At 36.0% G+C, this 18,255-nt stretch overlaps 2 protein-coding genes across 3 annotated transcripts; both read right to left on the bottom strand.

Moving 5' to 3' along the window:
- Positions 1-193: 193 nt before the first annotated feature.
- LOC103492821 (ABC transporter C family member 14-like) lies at positions 194-8,136 on the bottom strand. Its single transcript, XM_008453362.3, has 11 exons — positions 5,698-8,136; positions 5,256-5,576; positions 4,373-4,459; positions 3,652-4,272; positions 3,364-3,528; positions 2,867-3,161; positions 2,522-2,736; positions 1,636-1,941; positions 1,339-1,402; positions 984-1,223; positions 194-370 (listed from the first exon to the last, which is right to left on the bottom strand). Exons 1-11 carry the CDS (start codon positions 7,768-7,770, stop codon positions 270-272), a joined length of 4,488 nt encoding a protein of 1,495 aa, XP_008451584.2. The 5' UTR covers positions 7,771-8,136; the 3' UTR covers positions 194-269.
- A 922-nt stretch (positions 8,137-9,058) lies between these two features.
- LOC103492823 (ABC transporter C family member 4-like) lies at positions 9,059-17,470 on the bottom strand. 2 transcript variants are annotated; one of them, XM_008453365.2, is made up of 12 exons: positions 17,378-17,470; positions 14,388-16,554; positions 13,953-14,273; positions 13,345-13,431; positions 12,624-13,244; positions 12,310-12,474; positions 11,807-12,101; positions 11,472-11,686; positions 10,744-11,049; positions 10,401-10,464; positions 10,047-10,286; positions 9,059-9,473 (listed from the first exon to the last, which is right to left on the bottom strand). In XM_008453365.2, the coding sequence occupies exons 2-12, from the start codon at positions 16,473-16,475 to the stop codon at positions 9,376-9,378; spliced, it is 4,500 nt and encodes a 1,499-aa protein (XP_008451587.1). In that variant the 5' UTR covers positions 16,476-16,554; positions 17,378-17,470; the 3' UTR covers positions 9,059-9,375. The 2 variants fall into 2 exon arrangements, with proteins under 2 accessions (XP_008451587.1, XP_008451588.1); XM_008453366.3 differs by lacking the exon at positions 17,378-17,470 and adding an exon at positions 17,165-17,342.
- Positions 17,471-18,255: the final 785 nt, after the last annotated feature.

Below are 18,255 nucleotides of genomic sequence, written 5' to 3'. Positions count from 1 at the left end.
TATATATATATATATATATATATATATATATATATATATATATATGGTGCATTTTATAGAAAGAAACCTACTTTTCTTTTTTGCAATTTGCACTTAAAAGCCTAAGACTATTGCACTCGAGCTTTTAAAAGTCATGGTTAATACTTCATATATATATATATATATATATATATATATATATAAAGCTACTACAGCCACTAAAATTATCACTTGACTTTCCAAAAGGCAACTTGTCGAAGTATAGCCAATGACCAGGCTTCAATGATCACTTACAAATCAGTCGAGCGATTAGCATACTCTTGAACCAATCCCCCGAACAACGATGGCTTCTCGAGCAATTTAGATGGTTTGTCAAACTCTTTAGCAAGTCCTGTTGAATTATAGAGATTTGTTTGTTAAAATGTGCTTTATAAACCAAGCCTACAAAGTGCAGTCAAACGAGGAATGAATGGATTCTGTTGAGTATCCCATCCTAAAAAAATGAAACTTTATGATCATTATAAAATACATGAGTTATTCTTTTCATTGTCGGTTAATTTTGCATGAAATTTCGTGTTTATCTTTGGTAAAGAAAAAGCAAACGTATATTTATTCAAAAAAAAAAAAATTACATCACGTTTTTAGAATCATTTGAATTTACTAACATCGATATAAGATTCAATAATCAACTACCACGGTCCCAAATTAAGAAAATAAGATCATTCGCATTCAAGGATGGAGCAATAAACTTTTAAACTTGCATCCCTTTAGTCTTTGGACTACAAAAAGCTCCAATTGTGTCATTAGCTTGCCTAAAATTAGTCCACCTTGCTTCAAATGTCATGGTGTGTTGCATAACGTTAGGCTTAATTAAATACGATCATATGCCACACAAGTATTAAACTAACGTGGTTAATGTCTTTCATATCAAATTTGCAAGACATAATTCTAACAAAAAGAAAAAAAACGATCAACAGACGAACGTTAAAAGAGAGAGAACTGACCTGCATCTACCACCAAAACTCTATCGCAGTCCATAACTGTTGGGATTCTGTGAGCAATGCTGATAATTGTACACATCACAAAGTCCTCTCTGATTATCTTTTGTATCACAGCGTCAGTTTGCGAGTCGACGGAAGCTGTTGCCTCATCCATAAACAAAAGCTGGCTATGCTTTAACATAACCCTTCCTAAACAGAGAAGTTGTCTCTGCCCCACACTCCAATTGTCTCCATTAGCAACCACTGACATAGTATAGATGATTGGTAAAATAAGTAATTTTTCAATAGAAACAACAAAAACTAACAGGTTTGAAAGCTACATTTGGTTTGAAAAGTCTATAGAGAGAAGGCATTGCACCTGATGAGTCGAGTTTAACGGGTTTTGCAGCAACAATGTCTTTAAGTTGGCACCGCTCGAGGCTCTACAAAGAAGAAAAGAGTTCGAAAATATAGCAATATATTGAAAAATCATCGGTCAACCCAATTGCTCAAGTTGAAAAATTTAGGACTCAATGTAGTATCTTCTGTTTTGTTATCATGTTAAATCACCCAAACTTAAGAGCTAATAGGTTACTGTTAATCCTTGTATGTGTATTTAACTCTGAACGTTACAAGTTACCATGTGGATATGGAGGATAGATAGTTGCATGATCACCTTCCATATTTCTTCATCAGTATGTTGGCCAATTGGATCAATGTTGCTTCTCACAGTTCCTTCAAAAAGAACTGGTTCTTGTGGAATGATCCCGAATCGTGATCGAAGATCATGAAGCCCAATCGTGCCAATGTCGACGCCATCCACAATTATTTTCCCTCCTGAAGGTTCAACTAGCCTGAAGAAGACTTGAACAAGAGTTGATTTTCCACTTCCTGTTCTGCCAACAACTCCAATCTTTTCTCCCCCATGAATGCTCAAAGTGATACCCTTGAGAACCAATGGAGTGTTTGGGCGATAACGGACCTGCCGCAAAAAATTAAAGCACATTCGAGTTTCTGACTTTCTAAAAGTTTGCATCAAAGTTGTCGAATCTAACCTTAGGTGAGAGCACAAAAAATACAGGCAGATACCACAAAATCTTCCTAATTCACTCCTCCATAAATTCCGAATAAGACAGCATAAACCACACTACTTGGGAATCATGCTTTTCAAAAGCTGGATATCAAATAAAACCTTTGGTTCGACAAATCTATTCTAGTGTAAATCCTAAAATCTTTCTAAACATTTTTAGAGAAATCTTTTTTTTTAGTGAAAAAAATGGTCTTTCTAAACATTATAAGAGAAATCCTTTTTTAGTGAAAAAAAATGGTTTTTAAACACTTGAAAAGTCATTCTTAATAGACTCTTGATCAAAATTCTAAGTGGAGAACTCGATGATATGAAGTCCAATGTTGTCATCCAATACACTTATTGACCCCAATGCTCGAATTATTAATATATATGTATGTGTATGTATGTATGTATATGTTGCAAACAATGCAAAGCAATTACAACTACATAGAAAGTTGTGTTTGCATTAAAGAAACAATTCAAAGATAATTACCATCAGGTCTTGCAGATGAACATCACCATGGGTAGGCCAGCTTGGAGGAGGAAGTTCCTCTTTCATCCTCCATTTTGCTTCAGAGGGTATTATGGTAAATTGCTTTATTCTCTCAACAGAAACCATTTTGTTTTCAATGAAGCAACTCATATAAATGGCCCAGAACAACACAGTATTCAAGGATAATCCATATGAAAGTGATAAACCAACAGTAGCTGCATCAAATAGAATAACTGAATTAGACAAATTGTGACTAAGTTTGGTTTTGATCTTATCAAATATAGAAGACTATTTAGCATAGCTAAATATCATTGGGAACAATCATATAGATCTGAATGTGAGTACCTGGATTTATAATACTGCTAGGCAATAAGATCATGAACAAAGTAGAGATACAGAGGAAGAGACTTCCAAGCAACTCCAAACGAAAACCCAACCACTCATTCGATCCATTATTGTGGAAATCCATGCGTAAATTGGCATTAACGCGATTGATATTCTCTTGGCAAAATAGCTCTTGTTTCTCAAAAGAGCGTATTGTCATTACTCCTGTTATGCTTTCTGAAAAGTGATGAATAATAGGTGCTTTTGTGATACCATCTAAACGAGTTAGCTCACGAGATGACGAAAGAAAATAGCCCTGTATATGAAACGATCAAGATTACAATTACATTAAGATGAGAAATATGTTGACAAGTTTGTGTGTACCTGCTAGGATATGATGATACATATTGAAGAGAAATTGGGATGTTAAATATAAGACTAAATGCAAAGTAACAAATATTTCAAGCAGCCATAAGTTAAAACAAGCATGCGGGATCGAATTATATTGAAAATCATACCCGGTACCATACGTTAAGCCAGCCAAGTGGAATAAGGAAGAAAGCTGTAGGCCATGAATATTGACATATAATGATGATTATGCCGAGCACAGCAAAGTACATGACAAGAGTATTTCCCAAGAAAAAGGGTATGAACACATCGATGTTGGTCTGATCATTTGATGCCTGATTAAAGCAAAATAATCTTAAGTAAAGAGCTCAACTATATCTCATTTCAAGCGTATTTTCCATATATGAAATGAATATAACAAATATGCAAAACATACAATAGAGGCGTTGATTTCTTACCCGACTAAGTATCCTTCCTGAAGGTGTAGTGTCAAAAAATGACATGGGAGCATGTAGGATGCAGTTAAGAATTTGCGAGAAGAAAACCTTAGCGGTCTTGAGCCCCAAAAATGTAGTGCCAAAGGATCTGAAAGCTACCAACACCAATGAAATAGAAGAAAGTATTGCATACACGGTAATGAAAAGCGAGGAATCAAATGATTTGGCATTCTCATCTGAAGTTTCATATGCTAGCCAGTAGTCTCTAGACATGGATGACAATTGCCCTGCTAAAGTTAGTCCCAGCACAACAGCCACACCCCACCATCCAAAGGCCTCTGTGCAGTAAACTTTGTAGAGTTCCCAACCAACTCTTCCTGTTTCCTTCTCTTCATCTTGGATGAGCTTAGAAGAACCCTTATTTATGTTTGGCGTATCAATCACATTGTTTTCACCATTGACCTTCCTGTTCTTGGATGAATTTTTTTGTGGCAAGGGAAGGTTTTCGACTGCTTCAGCAGTGCCATTTTCCACACTTCCCATGGAGGTTTCATGTGCAGCAACCAAGGCCTCGAAATCTGTTCCAGTACTTAATAAATCATTGTACTTCCCCAATTGAACAACCATCCCATCTCGCATTACCTACAAGAAGTTGCACCAAAATTCAGTCCTCAAACTGCAAGGCATCTTTTGCTTTAGAAACATTTACCAAAAGGAATTGTTTTATAAATAATGTACTTACTAAGATAAGGTCCACATTGTGCAAGAAATCAACTTGGTGAGTCACAAGTATGATAGTCTTGTCTCTGAGAATTCCCCTAACACACTCCTTCGAAAATATCATATAGAAATTAGATGAACATCAATTTATGTGAAATGGCAACAAGAACAGCTTTATCACAACCACTGATCCTTTAAGGCACCACAGCAAAGACAGTATAAATTCATAAAGAAGAAACACTGCTTCCATGGCGTGGTCTATGAGATGATTGGTTCTACTATAGAGCAAGTGACGTACAAAAGACAATAATATAAGTGAAAAATATGGAGAAAGATGCACCCAATATATGAGGAGTTAATATTATTCTTACATTAAGTGGGCATTTGGGGCAAAGACTATCCTAAGACTATAATAATCACCTCTTGCTATGGTACTATTTTGTACTTCTCAATTAAACACGGTCAACATTATTTCAAAGCTATGGTACTATTTTGTACTTCTCAATTAAACACGATCAACATTATTTCAAAACTCACGTTTGCTACAATATTTACTAATTGCTACAGTTTTTACTATTTTAGATTGATCATTTTTTTTATTTTGTTTTAAAATGTTTACTGTTTCCTTCTCAAACAAAAATAGTTTACACTTCAAACACATACTACAACACAAGCTATCATAAACTAGGACTATAATAATCAACTTCTTGCCTTAGATGTTGCCTTAAAAGCATATTTGGGAAAGATTTTAAAATAAATGCACAAAAAATATTTTGATAAAACGTGTTTTAGAATAGAACCCTTTACGTTATACCCTACACAATAAGTACTTTTAAGTAGATGTTTTAAGTGTATCTTAAACAAGGTGAAAAGTATTTTGTTCACGTGTTATTGTCACTTCTCACCTTGAATATTTCTGACCCAGTGTGAGCATCAACAGCACTAAACACATCGTCCAGGAGATAAATGTCGCAGTCTTGGTATACAGCTCTGGCAAGTTGTATTCTCTGTTTCTGGCCACCACTTAGATTAATACCGCGTTCACCAATCTCCGTTTGATCTCCAAATTCCATCATTTCTAAATCCTTTTCCAGGCAACAAACTCGGATTACTTCGCTATATCTTTTTCTGTCCATTGGCAAACCAAACAATATGTTCTCTTCAATTGTTCCATTCTGTATCCATGAAGTTTGGGCAACATAAGCCGTTCTCCCACATACCCGAACCTGTTCGTAGAAAGAGATTTGGGGTGACAAAGTTATCATAAATTATTCTAATTTACATGCAAAATGCTAAAATAACAACAATCTTTTTCACTTGCAGTCATGGACTGAAAAAGAATCATACCCTTCCAGATATTTTGTGCATCTCGCCTAGAATGGAAGCCAAAAGAGAAGATTTACCAGATCCCACAATGCCAACAACAGCTGTAAGTTCTCCTTTCCTAACATTAAAGTTTATATTTTTCAGAACTTCTCCATCCTCGTTGTCCCAGCTAAATGACCCGTCTAGAACCTCCACTGCTATCCCATTGTCACAGCCTACTTCCCTCTCCACTGAATCCTCCGCCAACTCCCGACTCAACATGAAACTGTCCAACCTTCCAAGTGATATTACCGCTTGAGACAATGAGATTAAAGACTGGGGGAAGTTTCTGATAGGCTCTTGCACAAGTCTGAAGAGACTCATAACTGTAAACACTGTCCCCGCATCCAGCTGAATGCCTAAGAGGATTGCACAACCAAAGGTAACAGTTGATATCAGCGCTGGAGCGCTCCCCAGCACCACCATAGTGGTAGATACTGAATACATGAAGTTGGAAAGCCATTTAAACTCAGTCCCACGAAAAGTTTCAACTCTTCTTTGAAAATGTTCCTCCCATGCTTGGAACTTAATCACACGCATATTGTTAAGCATCTCATTTGTTGCTTTCATCCTTGAATCACGACCCATCATCACTTGCCTCATGAACCTATTGTTATTCTTGGTAGTAAAAAGAATAAACAAAAAGACAGCCAAAAGTCCAACTGCTGCAGCAACCACTGCAGCACCAATATAGGCATACAAAAGTGCAAAGGCTATAGCAACCTGAAATGGTGTCAACCATATAGCATGTAATTGTCGCATCATATCTGAAAGTTGCTGGGCATCTACAGCCATATAATTTACTATCTGTCCAATCCCATGAGCCTGTCTAGCGGATGAGGATAACTTTAGGCCTTTCTTGTATATTGAAGTAATAAGGGTACACCGAATAAGCATTCCCAGCTTCTGGGAGCTGAAGTTGAAGTGATGAGTAGTTAACACTTCAAAAAATTTAGCAAACATGAGGGTCAATATGAGGTAGTATCCTTCATAAGGGGAGCTTCTTTTTCCAGCAGTATAATCAACAAAACTTTGGATAAGGACAGGCCCCAAAAACATGACACCAAGACGGATGACTGCAAGAACACCAGTGAAGAGAATATCTTTCCAGAAACACCGAAACAATGTGGTTTGAACGGGATGCTCAGATCTCTCATTTGGTTTAGGCCATTTTGATTCAAATATTGCTAGCCTCGTTGCAGCGCTATGTTCTGGAGAAAGTGACGGTACTTGGTCAATAGCTAAAGGAGCTGCATAACCTTTTTTAAGCAAAGGGTTCATCCAAAGCCAGAGTAGTTTAGACAGTGAAGAAGCTGAAGCATAGGCAGTCACATTGGATTCATTTGGGGGTTCAAATTCCTCGCCATCTTTATTAATTTCTTGTACTGTTGTGGTCATCATAGTGCCGGTTGATCCTTCAATGGCTATATAAAAAAGAACCATTGACAATGGCAAAAAAACTATGAAAACAATGTCATCCAACCTTAAGTTGGGTTCCCCAGTTTCTTTGGCAGAAACTAGACGAACAATCCCAGATGCAGTAAAGAGACAAACAATGATAAAATTTGCTGCCCAATAAAGCCGGAGTGTTAAGGGATGCCTAGTAGCTTCAAATGTTCTTTCACTAGTGATCAATATAGCAATCACCGTATGAGTTACAGCTTGAACTAACCAAAATAATCCATTGGTTAATTTCCATTGCGACTGTTTACTTGTAGTAAATGCTATAATACAAAACACTACGCAAATTATCGCAAACAGGATGCTCAAAATCAATGAGAGTTTAAACTGAATTGTAGTTTCAAGACGAGCTCTATTCTTCTCAATGAGGCGTTCACTCAAATTACAGTCTGGCTGGCCTTCGGCAGTGAACTTAGAATATAGCTTTTGAGCTCCAAATAACATGATAAGAAGTAGAAATAAAATATCAACGGAGGACAAAAATGCTCTTTGAGGACATGGAGATAGAAAAGTAAACTGCAGCCATTGGGAAGTAGTCGAAGGATAAGCCCCCGCAGTGCAAGAGAGCAATGTGAACCACGAAACAGAAGCCATGTTCCCTGATTTGTACAAAGATTGTGGATTCAGCTTTACACGTATAGTTGAGGAAACAACAATCCCATCTCGCAGTTCCCTGAAAAGCAAATACAATCGAAGAAGAAAAACATATAAGTCTATTGATGACTAATTTTTGACAATGAAAATTCATCATAACTGCAAGAGAAATCATACAAAACCTAAGAAAAGTATATGGGAATTAAGGCCTCGTTTGATAACGTTTCTGTTTCTTGTTCCCTATTTCTTGTTTTCTATTTTCTAAAACTACTAAAACTATAAATAGGAACATTTGATAAACATTTTTGTTAAACATAAATAGGAGATTAAATAAAAATACAAAGCCAACAAGAAGGCTAATTCTAAAAACTTCAACTTATGAAAGACGGAAACTCACCAATGATTGAAACCAGTAACTTGAGAATTGTGAAGTATGAGAAAAGAAGAGAAATCACAAATGCAAAACAGAAGCTCACAGCCGAGAAGATAAAACACACAGACAAAAAGAAACATAAAATGTCAAAAGAAGCCAAAACCAATTCAAAATAAATAAAAGAGGAGGAACTTCCAAAGCATTTGACACAAAAGAACCATTATAATAGAAAATATTCAACATCAAGAGAAGACAAACACTTAGGCCCAAACCAAAACTCAAAAATGACAATAAACAAACACTGAAAGGGCAACCTCAGCAAATTGTAGAAAAAAATTGAATTTTTCTTTTAGATTTTATTTTTAATGTTCCCTTCTTCCAAACCCCAAAAGGGAGGAGTCAGAAATGAAACTTACTAAGCTTTACAGAGCTGTACAAAAAGAAAAACCACAGTTGAGTTTCTTACAGAGTTGAGTTTCTCACGGAGCTACAAAAACAGAGTTCCAGTAATGGCTGCCGATGGGATCAAGGGAATTACTGTACAAGCTCTAAATTTTCCATGGAAATGGAAACAGAAATACATTTGGCTAAGGAGTGAAGAGATGTGTGATGAAGAAACAAACAAGTGAAGAACCATTGAAGAAAAAAATGGGAAGATTTTTGTATTAATTTACTCTTTCTTGAGGCTGTGCTCTTGTTTGATTATTTTGTTTGTTTGTGGTGGTCTTACTGAATAATTTTTGTAAAAAATGGCGCACATTTGACATTTTTATGAAGAATTATTTGATACTGACCTTTTTATGAAGAATTATTTGATACTGAAATGTGGTAACAAATCTATACTACGAATAGTTATATTTTAAACATGTACGGAACGTTTAAAACATAATTAACCTACCATAACAAAAATACTAATAATAATAAACCTTAGAAGACTGGCCCAAAATAATAATAATAGTAAACATGTACAGAACGTTTAAAACATAATAAACCTTAGAAGACGAGCTTTTCAAAAATGGCAGTAATAATAATACATTATCGAAAAACTCACGTTCTACACAACTAAAGGGAAGGTGGAAGAAGAAAGAAAAGAAGAAAAAGACAAGGGGGGAAAAAACCCTGCTACTACTAAGTTTCTTGCTCGACTTTCCAAAGGGTCAATTGTCCAAGTTTTGTTGACGGCTAGGCTTCAGTAGATTCTTTGGTGATTGCAAATGCACAATGGCCACTTACTAATCAGTTGAGCGGTTAGCGTACTCTTGAACCAAACCCCCAAACAATGACGGTCTCTCGAGCAATCTAGACGGTTTGTCAAACTCTTTAGCAAGTCCTGTCGAGTTATAGAGAATAGTATGTTAAAATGTGTTTGGCCAAACCTACCTAACAAAATGCATGCACCCAAAGCGGAATGAATGGTTTGTGTTGAGGATCCCACTATAAATAAATGGAGCCCCTATAATCAGGATAAGATACATGGTTTACTCCTTCCACCTCGGTTGGTTTTACAATCAAACTCCATGTTTATCTATGCTATAGAGCCCATGAAATTGAAATGAGCATTCGGTCTAAAAAACAAGATCACGTTCTTAGGATCATTTGAATCTATTGGCATCACTATAAGTTTCAAATCAACTATAACCATCCCAAATAGATAGGGTTATAAAAATAAAACTTGTATCCGTTTAGTTTTGGAACTACGAAAAGTTTCGATTGTCATTAGCTTGTCCAAAATTAGTGCATCTCACTTTAAGTGTCATGGTGCATGGCATAATCCTTAATTAAATACGATTAGCATGCCGTATAAGTATTAAAATAATGGAGTTAATGCTTATATCAAATGTTGAAGACGTAATTTTAACCAAAAATAGTCAACCGCGAAAGTTAAAAGCGATAGAACACTGACCTGCATCTACAACCAAAACTCTATCACAGTCCATAACTGTTGGGATTCTGTGAGCAATGCTGATAATTGTACATGTCGCAAAGTCCTCTCGGATTATCTTTTGTATCACAGCATCAGTTTGCGAGTCAACTGAAGCTGTTGCCTCATCCATAAACAAAAGTTGGCTATGCTTTAACATAACCCTTCCTAAACAAAGAAGTTGTCTCTGCCCCACACTCCAATTGTCTCCATTAGCAACCACTGGCATAGTATAGATGATTGGAAAAAATAAGTAAGCTTTGAACATAAAGAGAAGAAAATTACTAATTCAAGAAGGATTTGGTTTGAGAAGTCCATAGGAAGAAGGCACTGCACCAGATGAGTCAAGTTTATCGGGTTTTGCAGCAACAACGTCTTTAAGTTGGCACCGCTCAAGGCTCTACAAAGAAGGGAAGAGTAAGAAAATATAACAAAACAATGAGATTGTCAAATCATCAATCAACCCAATTGCTCAGTCGAAAAATTTAGGACACAACATAGGATCTTCTGCTTTTGCTACCATGTTAAATCACTCAGCAACTCAAAAATCAAAAGCTAATAGGCTACGGTTAATTCTTGTATCAATAAATTTTAAAAAGAAAATCCTTGTATCAATGCGCAACTCCGAACTTCTACAATTTAGCATCAGGATATGGAAGATAAGTATATTCATGATCACCTTCCATATCTCTTCATCAGTGTACTGGCCAATTGGGTCAATGTTGCTTCTCACCGTTCCTTCAAAAAGAACTGGTTCTTGTGGAATGATCCCAAATCGTGATCGAAGATCATGAAGCCCAATCTTGCCTATGTCAATGCCATCTACGATTATTTTCCCTCCTGAAGGTTCGACTAGCCTGAAGAAGACTTGAACAAGAGTTGATTTTCCACTTCCTGTTCTGCCAACAACTCCAACCTTTTCTCCCCCATGAATGCTGAGAGTGATCCCTTTAAGAACCAATGGAGTGTTTGGGCGATAACGCACCTGCATGCAAAAATTTTAGAGCATATTCAAGTTTCTAACTTTCCCGAAGTTTGCATCAAAGTTGTTTGATCATACTTTAGGTGAGAGCAAAAGAAAAGGGGGCATAAACCACAAAATCCTCCTAATTCACTCTTCCATAAATTCCCACGAGACAACATAAACCTCACTGCCTGTGAATCGTGATTTTCTAAAGCTGGATATCAAATAAACCCTTTGGTTTGACAGATCTATTCTAGTGTCAGTTTGATATTAAGGGTCAGAGGAGACCTTCAAGTCTTAAGATTAAAAGGAAAATATAAAGTTAGTTTCGCCTATAAATTTTAATGGTATCACTACTGGCTACTCAATACATGTTGCTGAGCCATTAAAACTACATTCAAAATTGTGTTTGCAGTGAAAAGACAGAAGTCATAGATAATTACCAGCAGATCTTGCAGATGAACATCACCATGGGTAGGCCAGTTTGGAGGAGGAAGTTTGTCCTTCATCCTCCATGCTGCTTCAGAAGGTATTATGGTAAATTGCTTTATTCTCTCAACAGAAACCATTTTGTTTTCAATGAAGCAACTCATATAAATGGCCCAGAACAGAACGGTATTCAAGGATAATCCATATGAAAGTGATAAACCAACAGTTGCTGCATCAAATAGAATAACTGAATTAATTTCTGATTAAGTTTGGTTGTGATCTTATCAAATATAGAAGACTTAATAGCATGCCTAATTTCATTAGAAATATTAGATCTTAAAATGAGTACCTGGATTTATAATACTGCTAGGTAATAAGATCATGAACAAGGTAGAGATACAAAGGAAGATACTTCCAAGGAGCTCCAAACGAAAACCCAACCATTCGTTTGATCCATTATTGTGAAAATCCATGCGTAAATTGGCATTAACCCGTTTGATATTCTCTTGGCAAAATAGCTCTTGTTTTCTAAAAGAGCGTATTGTCATTACTCCAGTTATGCTTTCTGAAAAGTGATGAATAACAGGTGCTTTTGTGATAGCATCCAGACGAGTTAGCTCACGAGATGACGAAAGGAAATAGCCCTGTATATGAAATAATCAAGATTACATTTATATTAAGATGAGAAACATGTTAACTAGTTGTATTTACCTGTTTGGATATGATGATGCATATACAAGAGAATATGAGATGATGTTAAATATATGACTAAATGGTTGTAAGGCAAGAAATATTTCAAGCAGCTACAGCTTAAAACGTGCACAACTGACTGAATTAAATTAAAATACATACCCGGTACCACACGTTAAGCCAGCCAAGTGGAATAAGAAAAAAAGCTGTAGGCCAGGAATATTGACATATAATGATGATTATGCCAAGCACAGCAAAGTACATGACGAGAGTATTACCCAAGAAAAAGGGGATGAACAGATCAATGTTGGTCTGATCATTTGATGCCTGATTAAAGATAAATAGTTTTCAGTGAAGTTCTTCAAAGAAAAAAATCAGTAAAGGACTTGACTATAGCTCCTTTTCAAACATATTCCCATATGTGGAATGAATCTATTGAATAGGTAAAACAGACTGTAGAGGCGTTGATTTCTTACCCGACTTAGTATCCTTCCTGAAGGTGTAGTGTCAAAAAATGACATGGGAGCATGAAGGATGCAATCAAGAATTTGTGAGAAGAAGACAGTGGCTGTCTTAAGCCCCAAAAATATAGTGCCAAAAGATCTGAAAGCTACCAACACCAATGAAACACAAGCAAGTATTGCATACACGGTAATGAAAAGCGAAGAGTCAAATGACTTGGCGTTCCCATCTGAAGTTTCGTATGCCAGCCAGTAGTCACTGGACATGGACGACAATTGCCCTGCTAAAGATAGTGCCAACACAACAGCCACACCCCACCATCCAAATGCCTCTGTGCAATAAACTTTGTAGACTTCCCAACCAACTCTTCCTGTTTCTCTCTCTTCATCTTGGATGAGCTTAGAAGAACCCTTATCCGTGTTTGGCTTATCAACAACATTGTTTTTACCATTGGCCTTGCTATGCTTGGATGAAGATCTTCGTAGTAGGGTACGGTTTTCAACAGCTTCAGCAGTGCTACTTTCCACAGTTTCCATGGAGGTTTCATGTGCAGCAACCAAGGCCTCAAAATCTGTTTCAGTCTTTAATAAATCGTTGTACTTGCCCGATTGCACAATCATTCCATCTCGCATTACCTATAGTCGGTCGCACCAAAATTTAGTCCTCTAACTGCAAGGTATCATTTGCTTTAGAAACATCTACCAAAAAGAATTGCTTTGTAAATTATGTACTTACCAAGATGAGATCCACATTGTGCAAGAAATCAACTTGGTGAGTAACAAGTATGACAGTCTTGTCCTTGAGAATTCCTCTAACACACTCCTGTGAAATGACAACAGGAACAGCTTTATCACAGCCACTGATATTTTAAGGCCCCACAGTGAAGATATAATATGACATTTACCCAAAGTAAGTTTATTTGACAAGATCATGTTCATGCGTCATAAAGAGAGAACACTGCTTCTATTGCATGGACTAACAACATGATTGGCTCTCCATTAAAGAAAGTGATACACATAAGGCAACCATACAAATGAAAAATATGGAGAAGAATAAACCCAATAGATGTCAGTAGTAAACATTACCTTAAACTATAAAAAACTAAAAGTATATTTAAGAGAGCTTTCAAAATATATGCAGAAAAATTATTTTAATAACATGATGTTTCAGAGTTAATACCTTTATGTTTAATAATTATACACAATAAGTATTTTAAGTAGATGTTTTTCCAGTTGAGTACTGGGGACAAAAGAAAAGCACTTTAAATGTTTTAATCAACACTTTTAAGTCACTCTTAAACAAGATGTAAAGGATTTTGTTCGTTTGTTTTTGTCACTTCTCACCTTGAATATTTCTGACCCAGTGTGAGCATCAACAGCACTAAACACATCGTCAAGGAGATAAATGTCACAGTCTTGGTATACAGCTCTTGCAAGTTGTATTCTCTGTTTCTGGCCACCACTTAGATTAATACCACGTTCGCCGATCTCCGTTTGATCTCCGAATTCCATCATTTCTAAATCCTTTTCCAGGCAACAAACTCGGATTACTTCACTATATCTTTTTCTGTCCATTGGCAAACCAAACAATATGTTCTCTTCGATAGTCCCATTCTGTATCCATGAAGTTTGGGCAACATAAGCCGTTCTCCCACATACCCGTACCTGTTTATAGAAAGAGATTTGGGGTGACAAAGTTATCATATATTCTAACATGCAAAATGCTAAAATAACAACAATCTTTTTCACTTGCAGTCATGGATTGAAAAAGAAGCATACTCTTCCAGATATTTTGTGCATCTCGCCTAGAATGGAAGCCAAAAGAGAAGATTTCCCAGATCCCACAATGCCAACAACAGCTGTAAGTTCTCCTTTCCTAACATTAAAATTTATATTTTTCAGAACTTCTCCATCCTCATCGTCCCAGCTAAATGACCCATCTCGAACCTCCACTGCTATTCCACTGTCACAGCCTTCTTCCCTCTCCACCGAATCCTCCGCCAACTCCCGACTCGACATGAAACTATCTAACCTTCCAAGTGATATTACTGCTTGTGACAATGAAATTAAAGACTGAGGGAAGGTTCTGATAGGCTCCTGCACAAGTTTGAAGAGACTCATTGCTGTAAACACTGTCCCTGCATCAAGTCGAATGCCTAAGAGGATTGCGCAGCCAAAGGTAACAGTTGATATCAGAGCTGGTGCGCTCCCCAGCACCATCATAGTGGTAGATACTGAATACATGAACTTGGAAAGCCATTTAAACTCAGTCTCACGAAATGTTTCAATTCTTTTCTGAAAATGTTCCTCCCATGCTTGGAACTTAATCACCCGCATATTGTTAAGCATCTCATTTGTTGCTTTCATCCTTGAATCACGGCCCATCATCAATTGCCGCATGAATGTATTGTTATTCTTGGTAGTAAAAAGAACAAACAAAAAGACAGCCAAAAGACCAACTGCTGCAGCAGCCACCGCAGCACCAAGATAAGCATACAAGAGCGCAAAGGCTATAGCAACTTGAAATGGTGTCAACCATATAGTATGTAACTGCAGCATCATATCCGAAAGTTGTTGGGCATCTACAGCCATGTAATTTACTATCTGTCCAATCCCATGAGCCTGTCTAGCGGATGGGGATAACTTTAGGCCTTTCTTATATATTGAAGTAATAAGGGTACACCGAATAAGCATTCCCAGCTTCTGGGAGCTGAAGTTGAAGTGATGAGTAGTCAACACTTCAAAAAATTTAGCAAACATAAGTGTCAATATGAGGTAATATCCTTCATAAGGGGAGCTTCTTTTTCCAGAAGTATAATCAACAAAACTTTGGATAAGGACAGGCCCCAAAAACATGACGCCAAGACGGATTACTGCAAGAACACCAGTGAAGAGAATATCCTTCCAGAAGCACCGGAACAATGTGCTTCGAACTGGATGCTTAGAGCTCTCCTGTGGTTTAGGCCATTTTGATTCAAATATTGCTAGCCTTGTCGCAGCCCTATGTTCTGGAGAAAGGGATGGTACTTGGTCAATAACTAAAGGAGCAGCATAACCTTTTTTAAGCAAAGGGTTCATCCAAAGCCAGAGTAATTTGGACAGTAAAGAAGCTGAAGCATAAGTAGTCACATTGGATTCATTTGAGAGTTCAAATTCCTCGCCGTCTCTATTAATTTCTTGTATGCTTCTGGTTATGGTAATGCCAGTTGATCCTTCGATCGCAATATAAAGAAGAACCATTGACATTGGCAAGAAAACTATGAATACAATGTCATCGAACCTCAAGATGGGTTCCCCAGTTTCTTTGTCAGAAACCAGACGAATAATCCCAGATGCAGTAAAGAGACAAACAATAATGAAATTTGCAACCCAATAAAGCCGGAGTGTTAATGGATGCCTAGCAGCTTCAAATTTCTTTTCATGAATTATCAAGATCGCAATCACTGAATGAGTTACAGCTTGAACTAACCAAAAGAATCCATTGGTTAATCTCCATTGTGACTGTTTACTCATAGTAAATGCTAAAATACAAAAGACAATGCAAATTAAGGCAAGCAAAACACTCAAAATCAAAGAGAATTTGAACCAGATTGTAGTTTCGAGACATGCTCTACTCTTCTCAATGAGAAGGTCATTCAAATCAGAATTGGCCTGGCCTTTGGTAGTGAACTTAGAATATAGCTTTTGTGCTGCAAATAATATGACAAGAAGTAAAAATAGAAGATCGACGAAGGATAAAATTGCTCTTTGAGGACATGGAGATAGAAATGTGAACTGCAGCCATTGGGAAGTGGTCGAAGGATAAATCCCTTTTGAAGATTGAATGGCAGTGCAAGAGAGTGATGTTAACCACGAAACAGAAGCCATACTCCCTTATTTGTACAAATACTTTGAATTTCGCTTTAATCAGATAGTTGAGGAAACAACATTCCCATCTCACAGTTCCCTGAAAAGCAAATAAATAGAAGAGAAGAAGAAGAAACATATTAATCCATAGATGACAAAATTTTGAAAATGAAAAGTCATCATAAACGCCAGATAAATCTTTAAAAACATATGAAAAGTACATTGAAACTAAGAGTTTCAAACAAAAATACAAAGCCAGGAAGAAGGCTAAAACTGAAAGATTCAATTTATCAAGCAACTCACTTGATTGAATCAAGTGACTTGTGAATTGTGGAGGATACGAATAAAAAAGAGAGATCACATATGCAAAACAGAAGCTCACAACCCAGAAGACCAAACATACAGACAAAAGAAATATATAAAATCAAAAGAAGAAGCCTAGATTAATTCAAAATGAATAGAAGACGAGGAACTTCCAAAGCATTGGAGTCAAATAATCAATATAATAATAAATATTCAACATCCAAGAGAAAACAAACACTTAGGCCCAAACCAAAACTCAGAAAAATAACAATAAACAAACACTGAAAGGGAACTTCAGCAGACAACAACATAATCGAAAAGATTCAAAACAAACAAATGAAAAAAAAAAAAAAAAAAAAAAAAAAAAAGATAACCCAAAAAAGAGAAAAGTGAAAAATAAAGCTTACTAAGCTTTACAGAGCTGAACAAAAAGAAACCCATCATTAAGCTTGTTACAGAGTCATTTTCTTTCATTTCATAAGCTACAAAAACAGAGGTCCATTAATGGATGCCAATTGGGGTCATGGGGTTACTAAAATAGCTTTGAATTTTCCATGGAAATGGAAACAAATGAAGAACCATTGAAGAAGGCAAAGAAGAAGACATCAATGCAAACTTACAGTTAGACTGTAGAGAGAGAAAGGAGAAGACTTGAAAACTGTTTTCGAGGAGAAAGTTATAGAAGTAGAAGAAGAAACAAATGCAAACTTTCCTCGTCCATAATATTTCATCTTAATTTATTCTTTTAAGGTTGTGGCCTCGTTCATTATTTGTCTCTTTCTTTCTCTACCCACTCCATTTAATTTTAGTTTTTTTTTTCAATTATGATAAATATAATAATTATACTCAAAACATTTGTAAATATAAATAATAAAATTATAAATATAACAAAATTTACGGTAAGTCGACTAGTATACGATTCTCTAAGAACGTTGTTAGTCTTTCTCTATGTATGTCTATTTGTAAAATTGACTCATGTTCGACGATTTTAATTTTGTAAAGAAAACTATCGAATATGGTAATGATTTGGTTGAAAGATGGGTTAAAATACTAATTTGGTTTTGTATCCGATGTTTATCGAAATTTGAAAAAGTAATTAATATTGCGAAGAAAATTGTCAAAAGATGACAAATTTGACAAAATATAGCAAAATTTTCAGATTTTATCAATGATTGACGTTTATATGTTTCTATCAATCATATTGATAGACAGTAATAGAAGTCTATTAATGTCTGTAATGGATAGAGTCCAAAATTTTGTTATATACTGCAAATATTTTAGTTTATTTTATTATATTTAAAAATGTTCCTATTGAGAAACTACATTATAGTACTATAATGACCCAATGTAAGCAGCTTAAAATATAGGAACTAAAATTGAATAATTTTAAAGTAGAAAGACCAATGTTTTATTTTAATCTAGAAATCGTATCTATTAAATTTTATATTTTCAACATGCATCTAATATTTATTCAATTTTCGACTTTACATTCTACCTA

This window comes from Cucumis melo, chromosome 1 (genome assembly GCF_025177605.1).
Source record: "Cucumis melo cultivar AY chromosome 1, USDA_Cmelo_AY_1.0, whole genome shotgun sequence".
NCBI lineage: Eukaryota > Viridiplantae > Streptophyta > Magnoliopsida > Cucurbitales > Cucurbitaceae > Cucumis > Cucumis melo.
The sequence above is the reverse complement of the archived record's forward strand: the minus strand, read 5'-3'. Positions and strand labels throughout refer to the sequence as shown.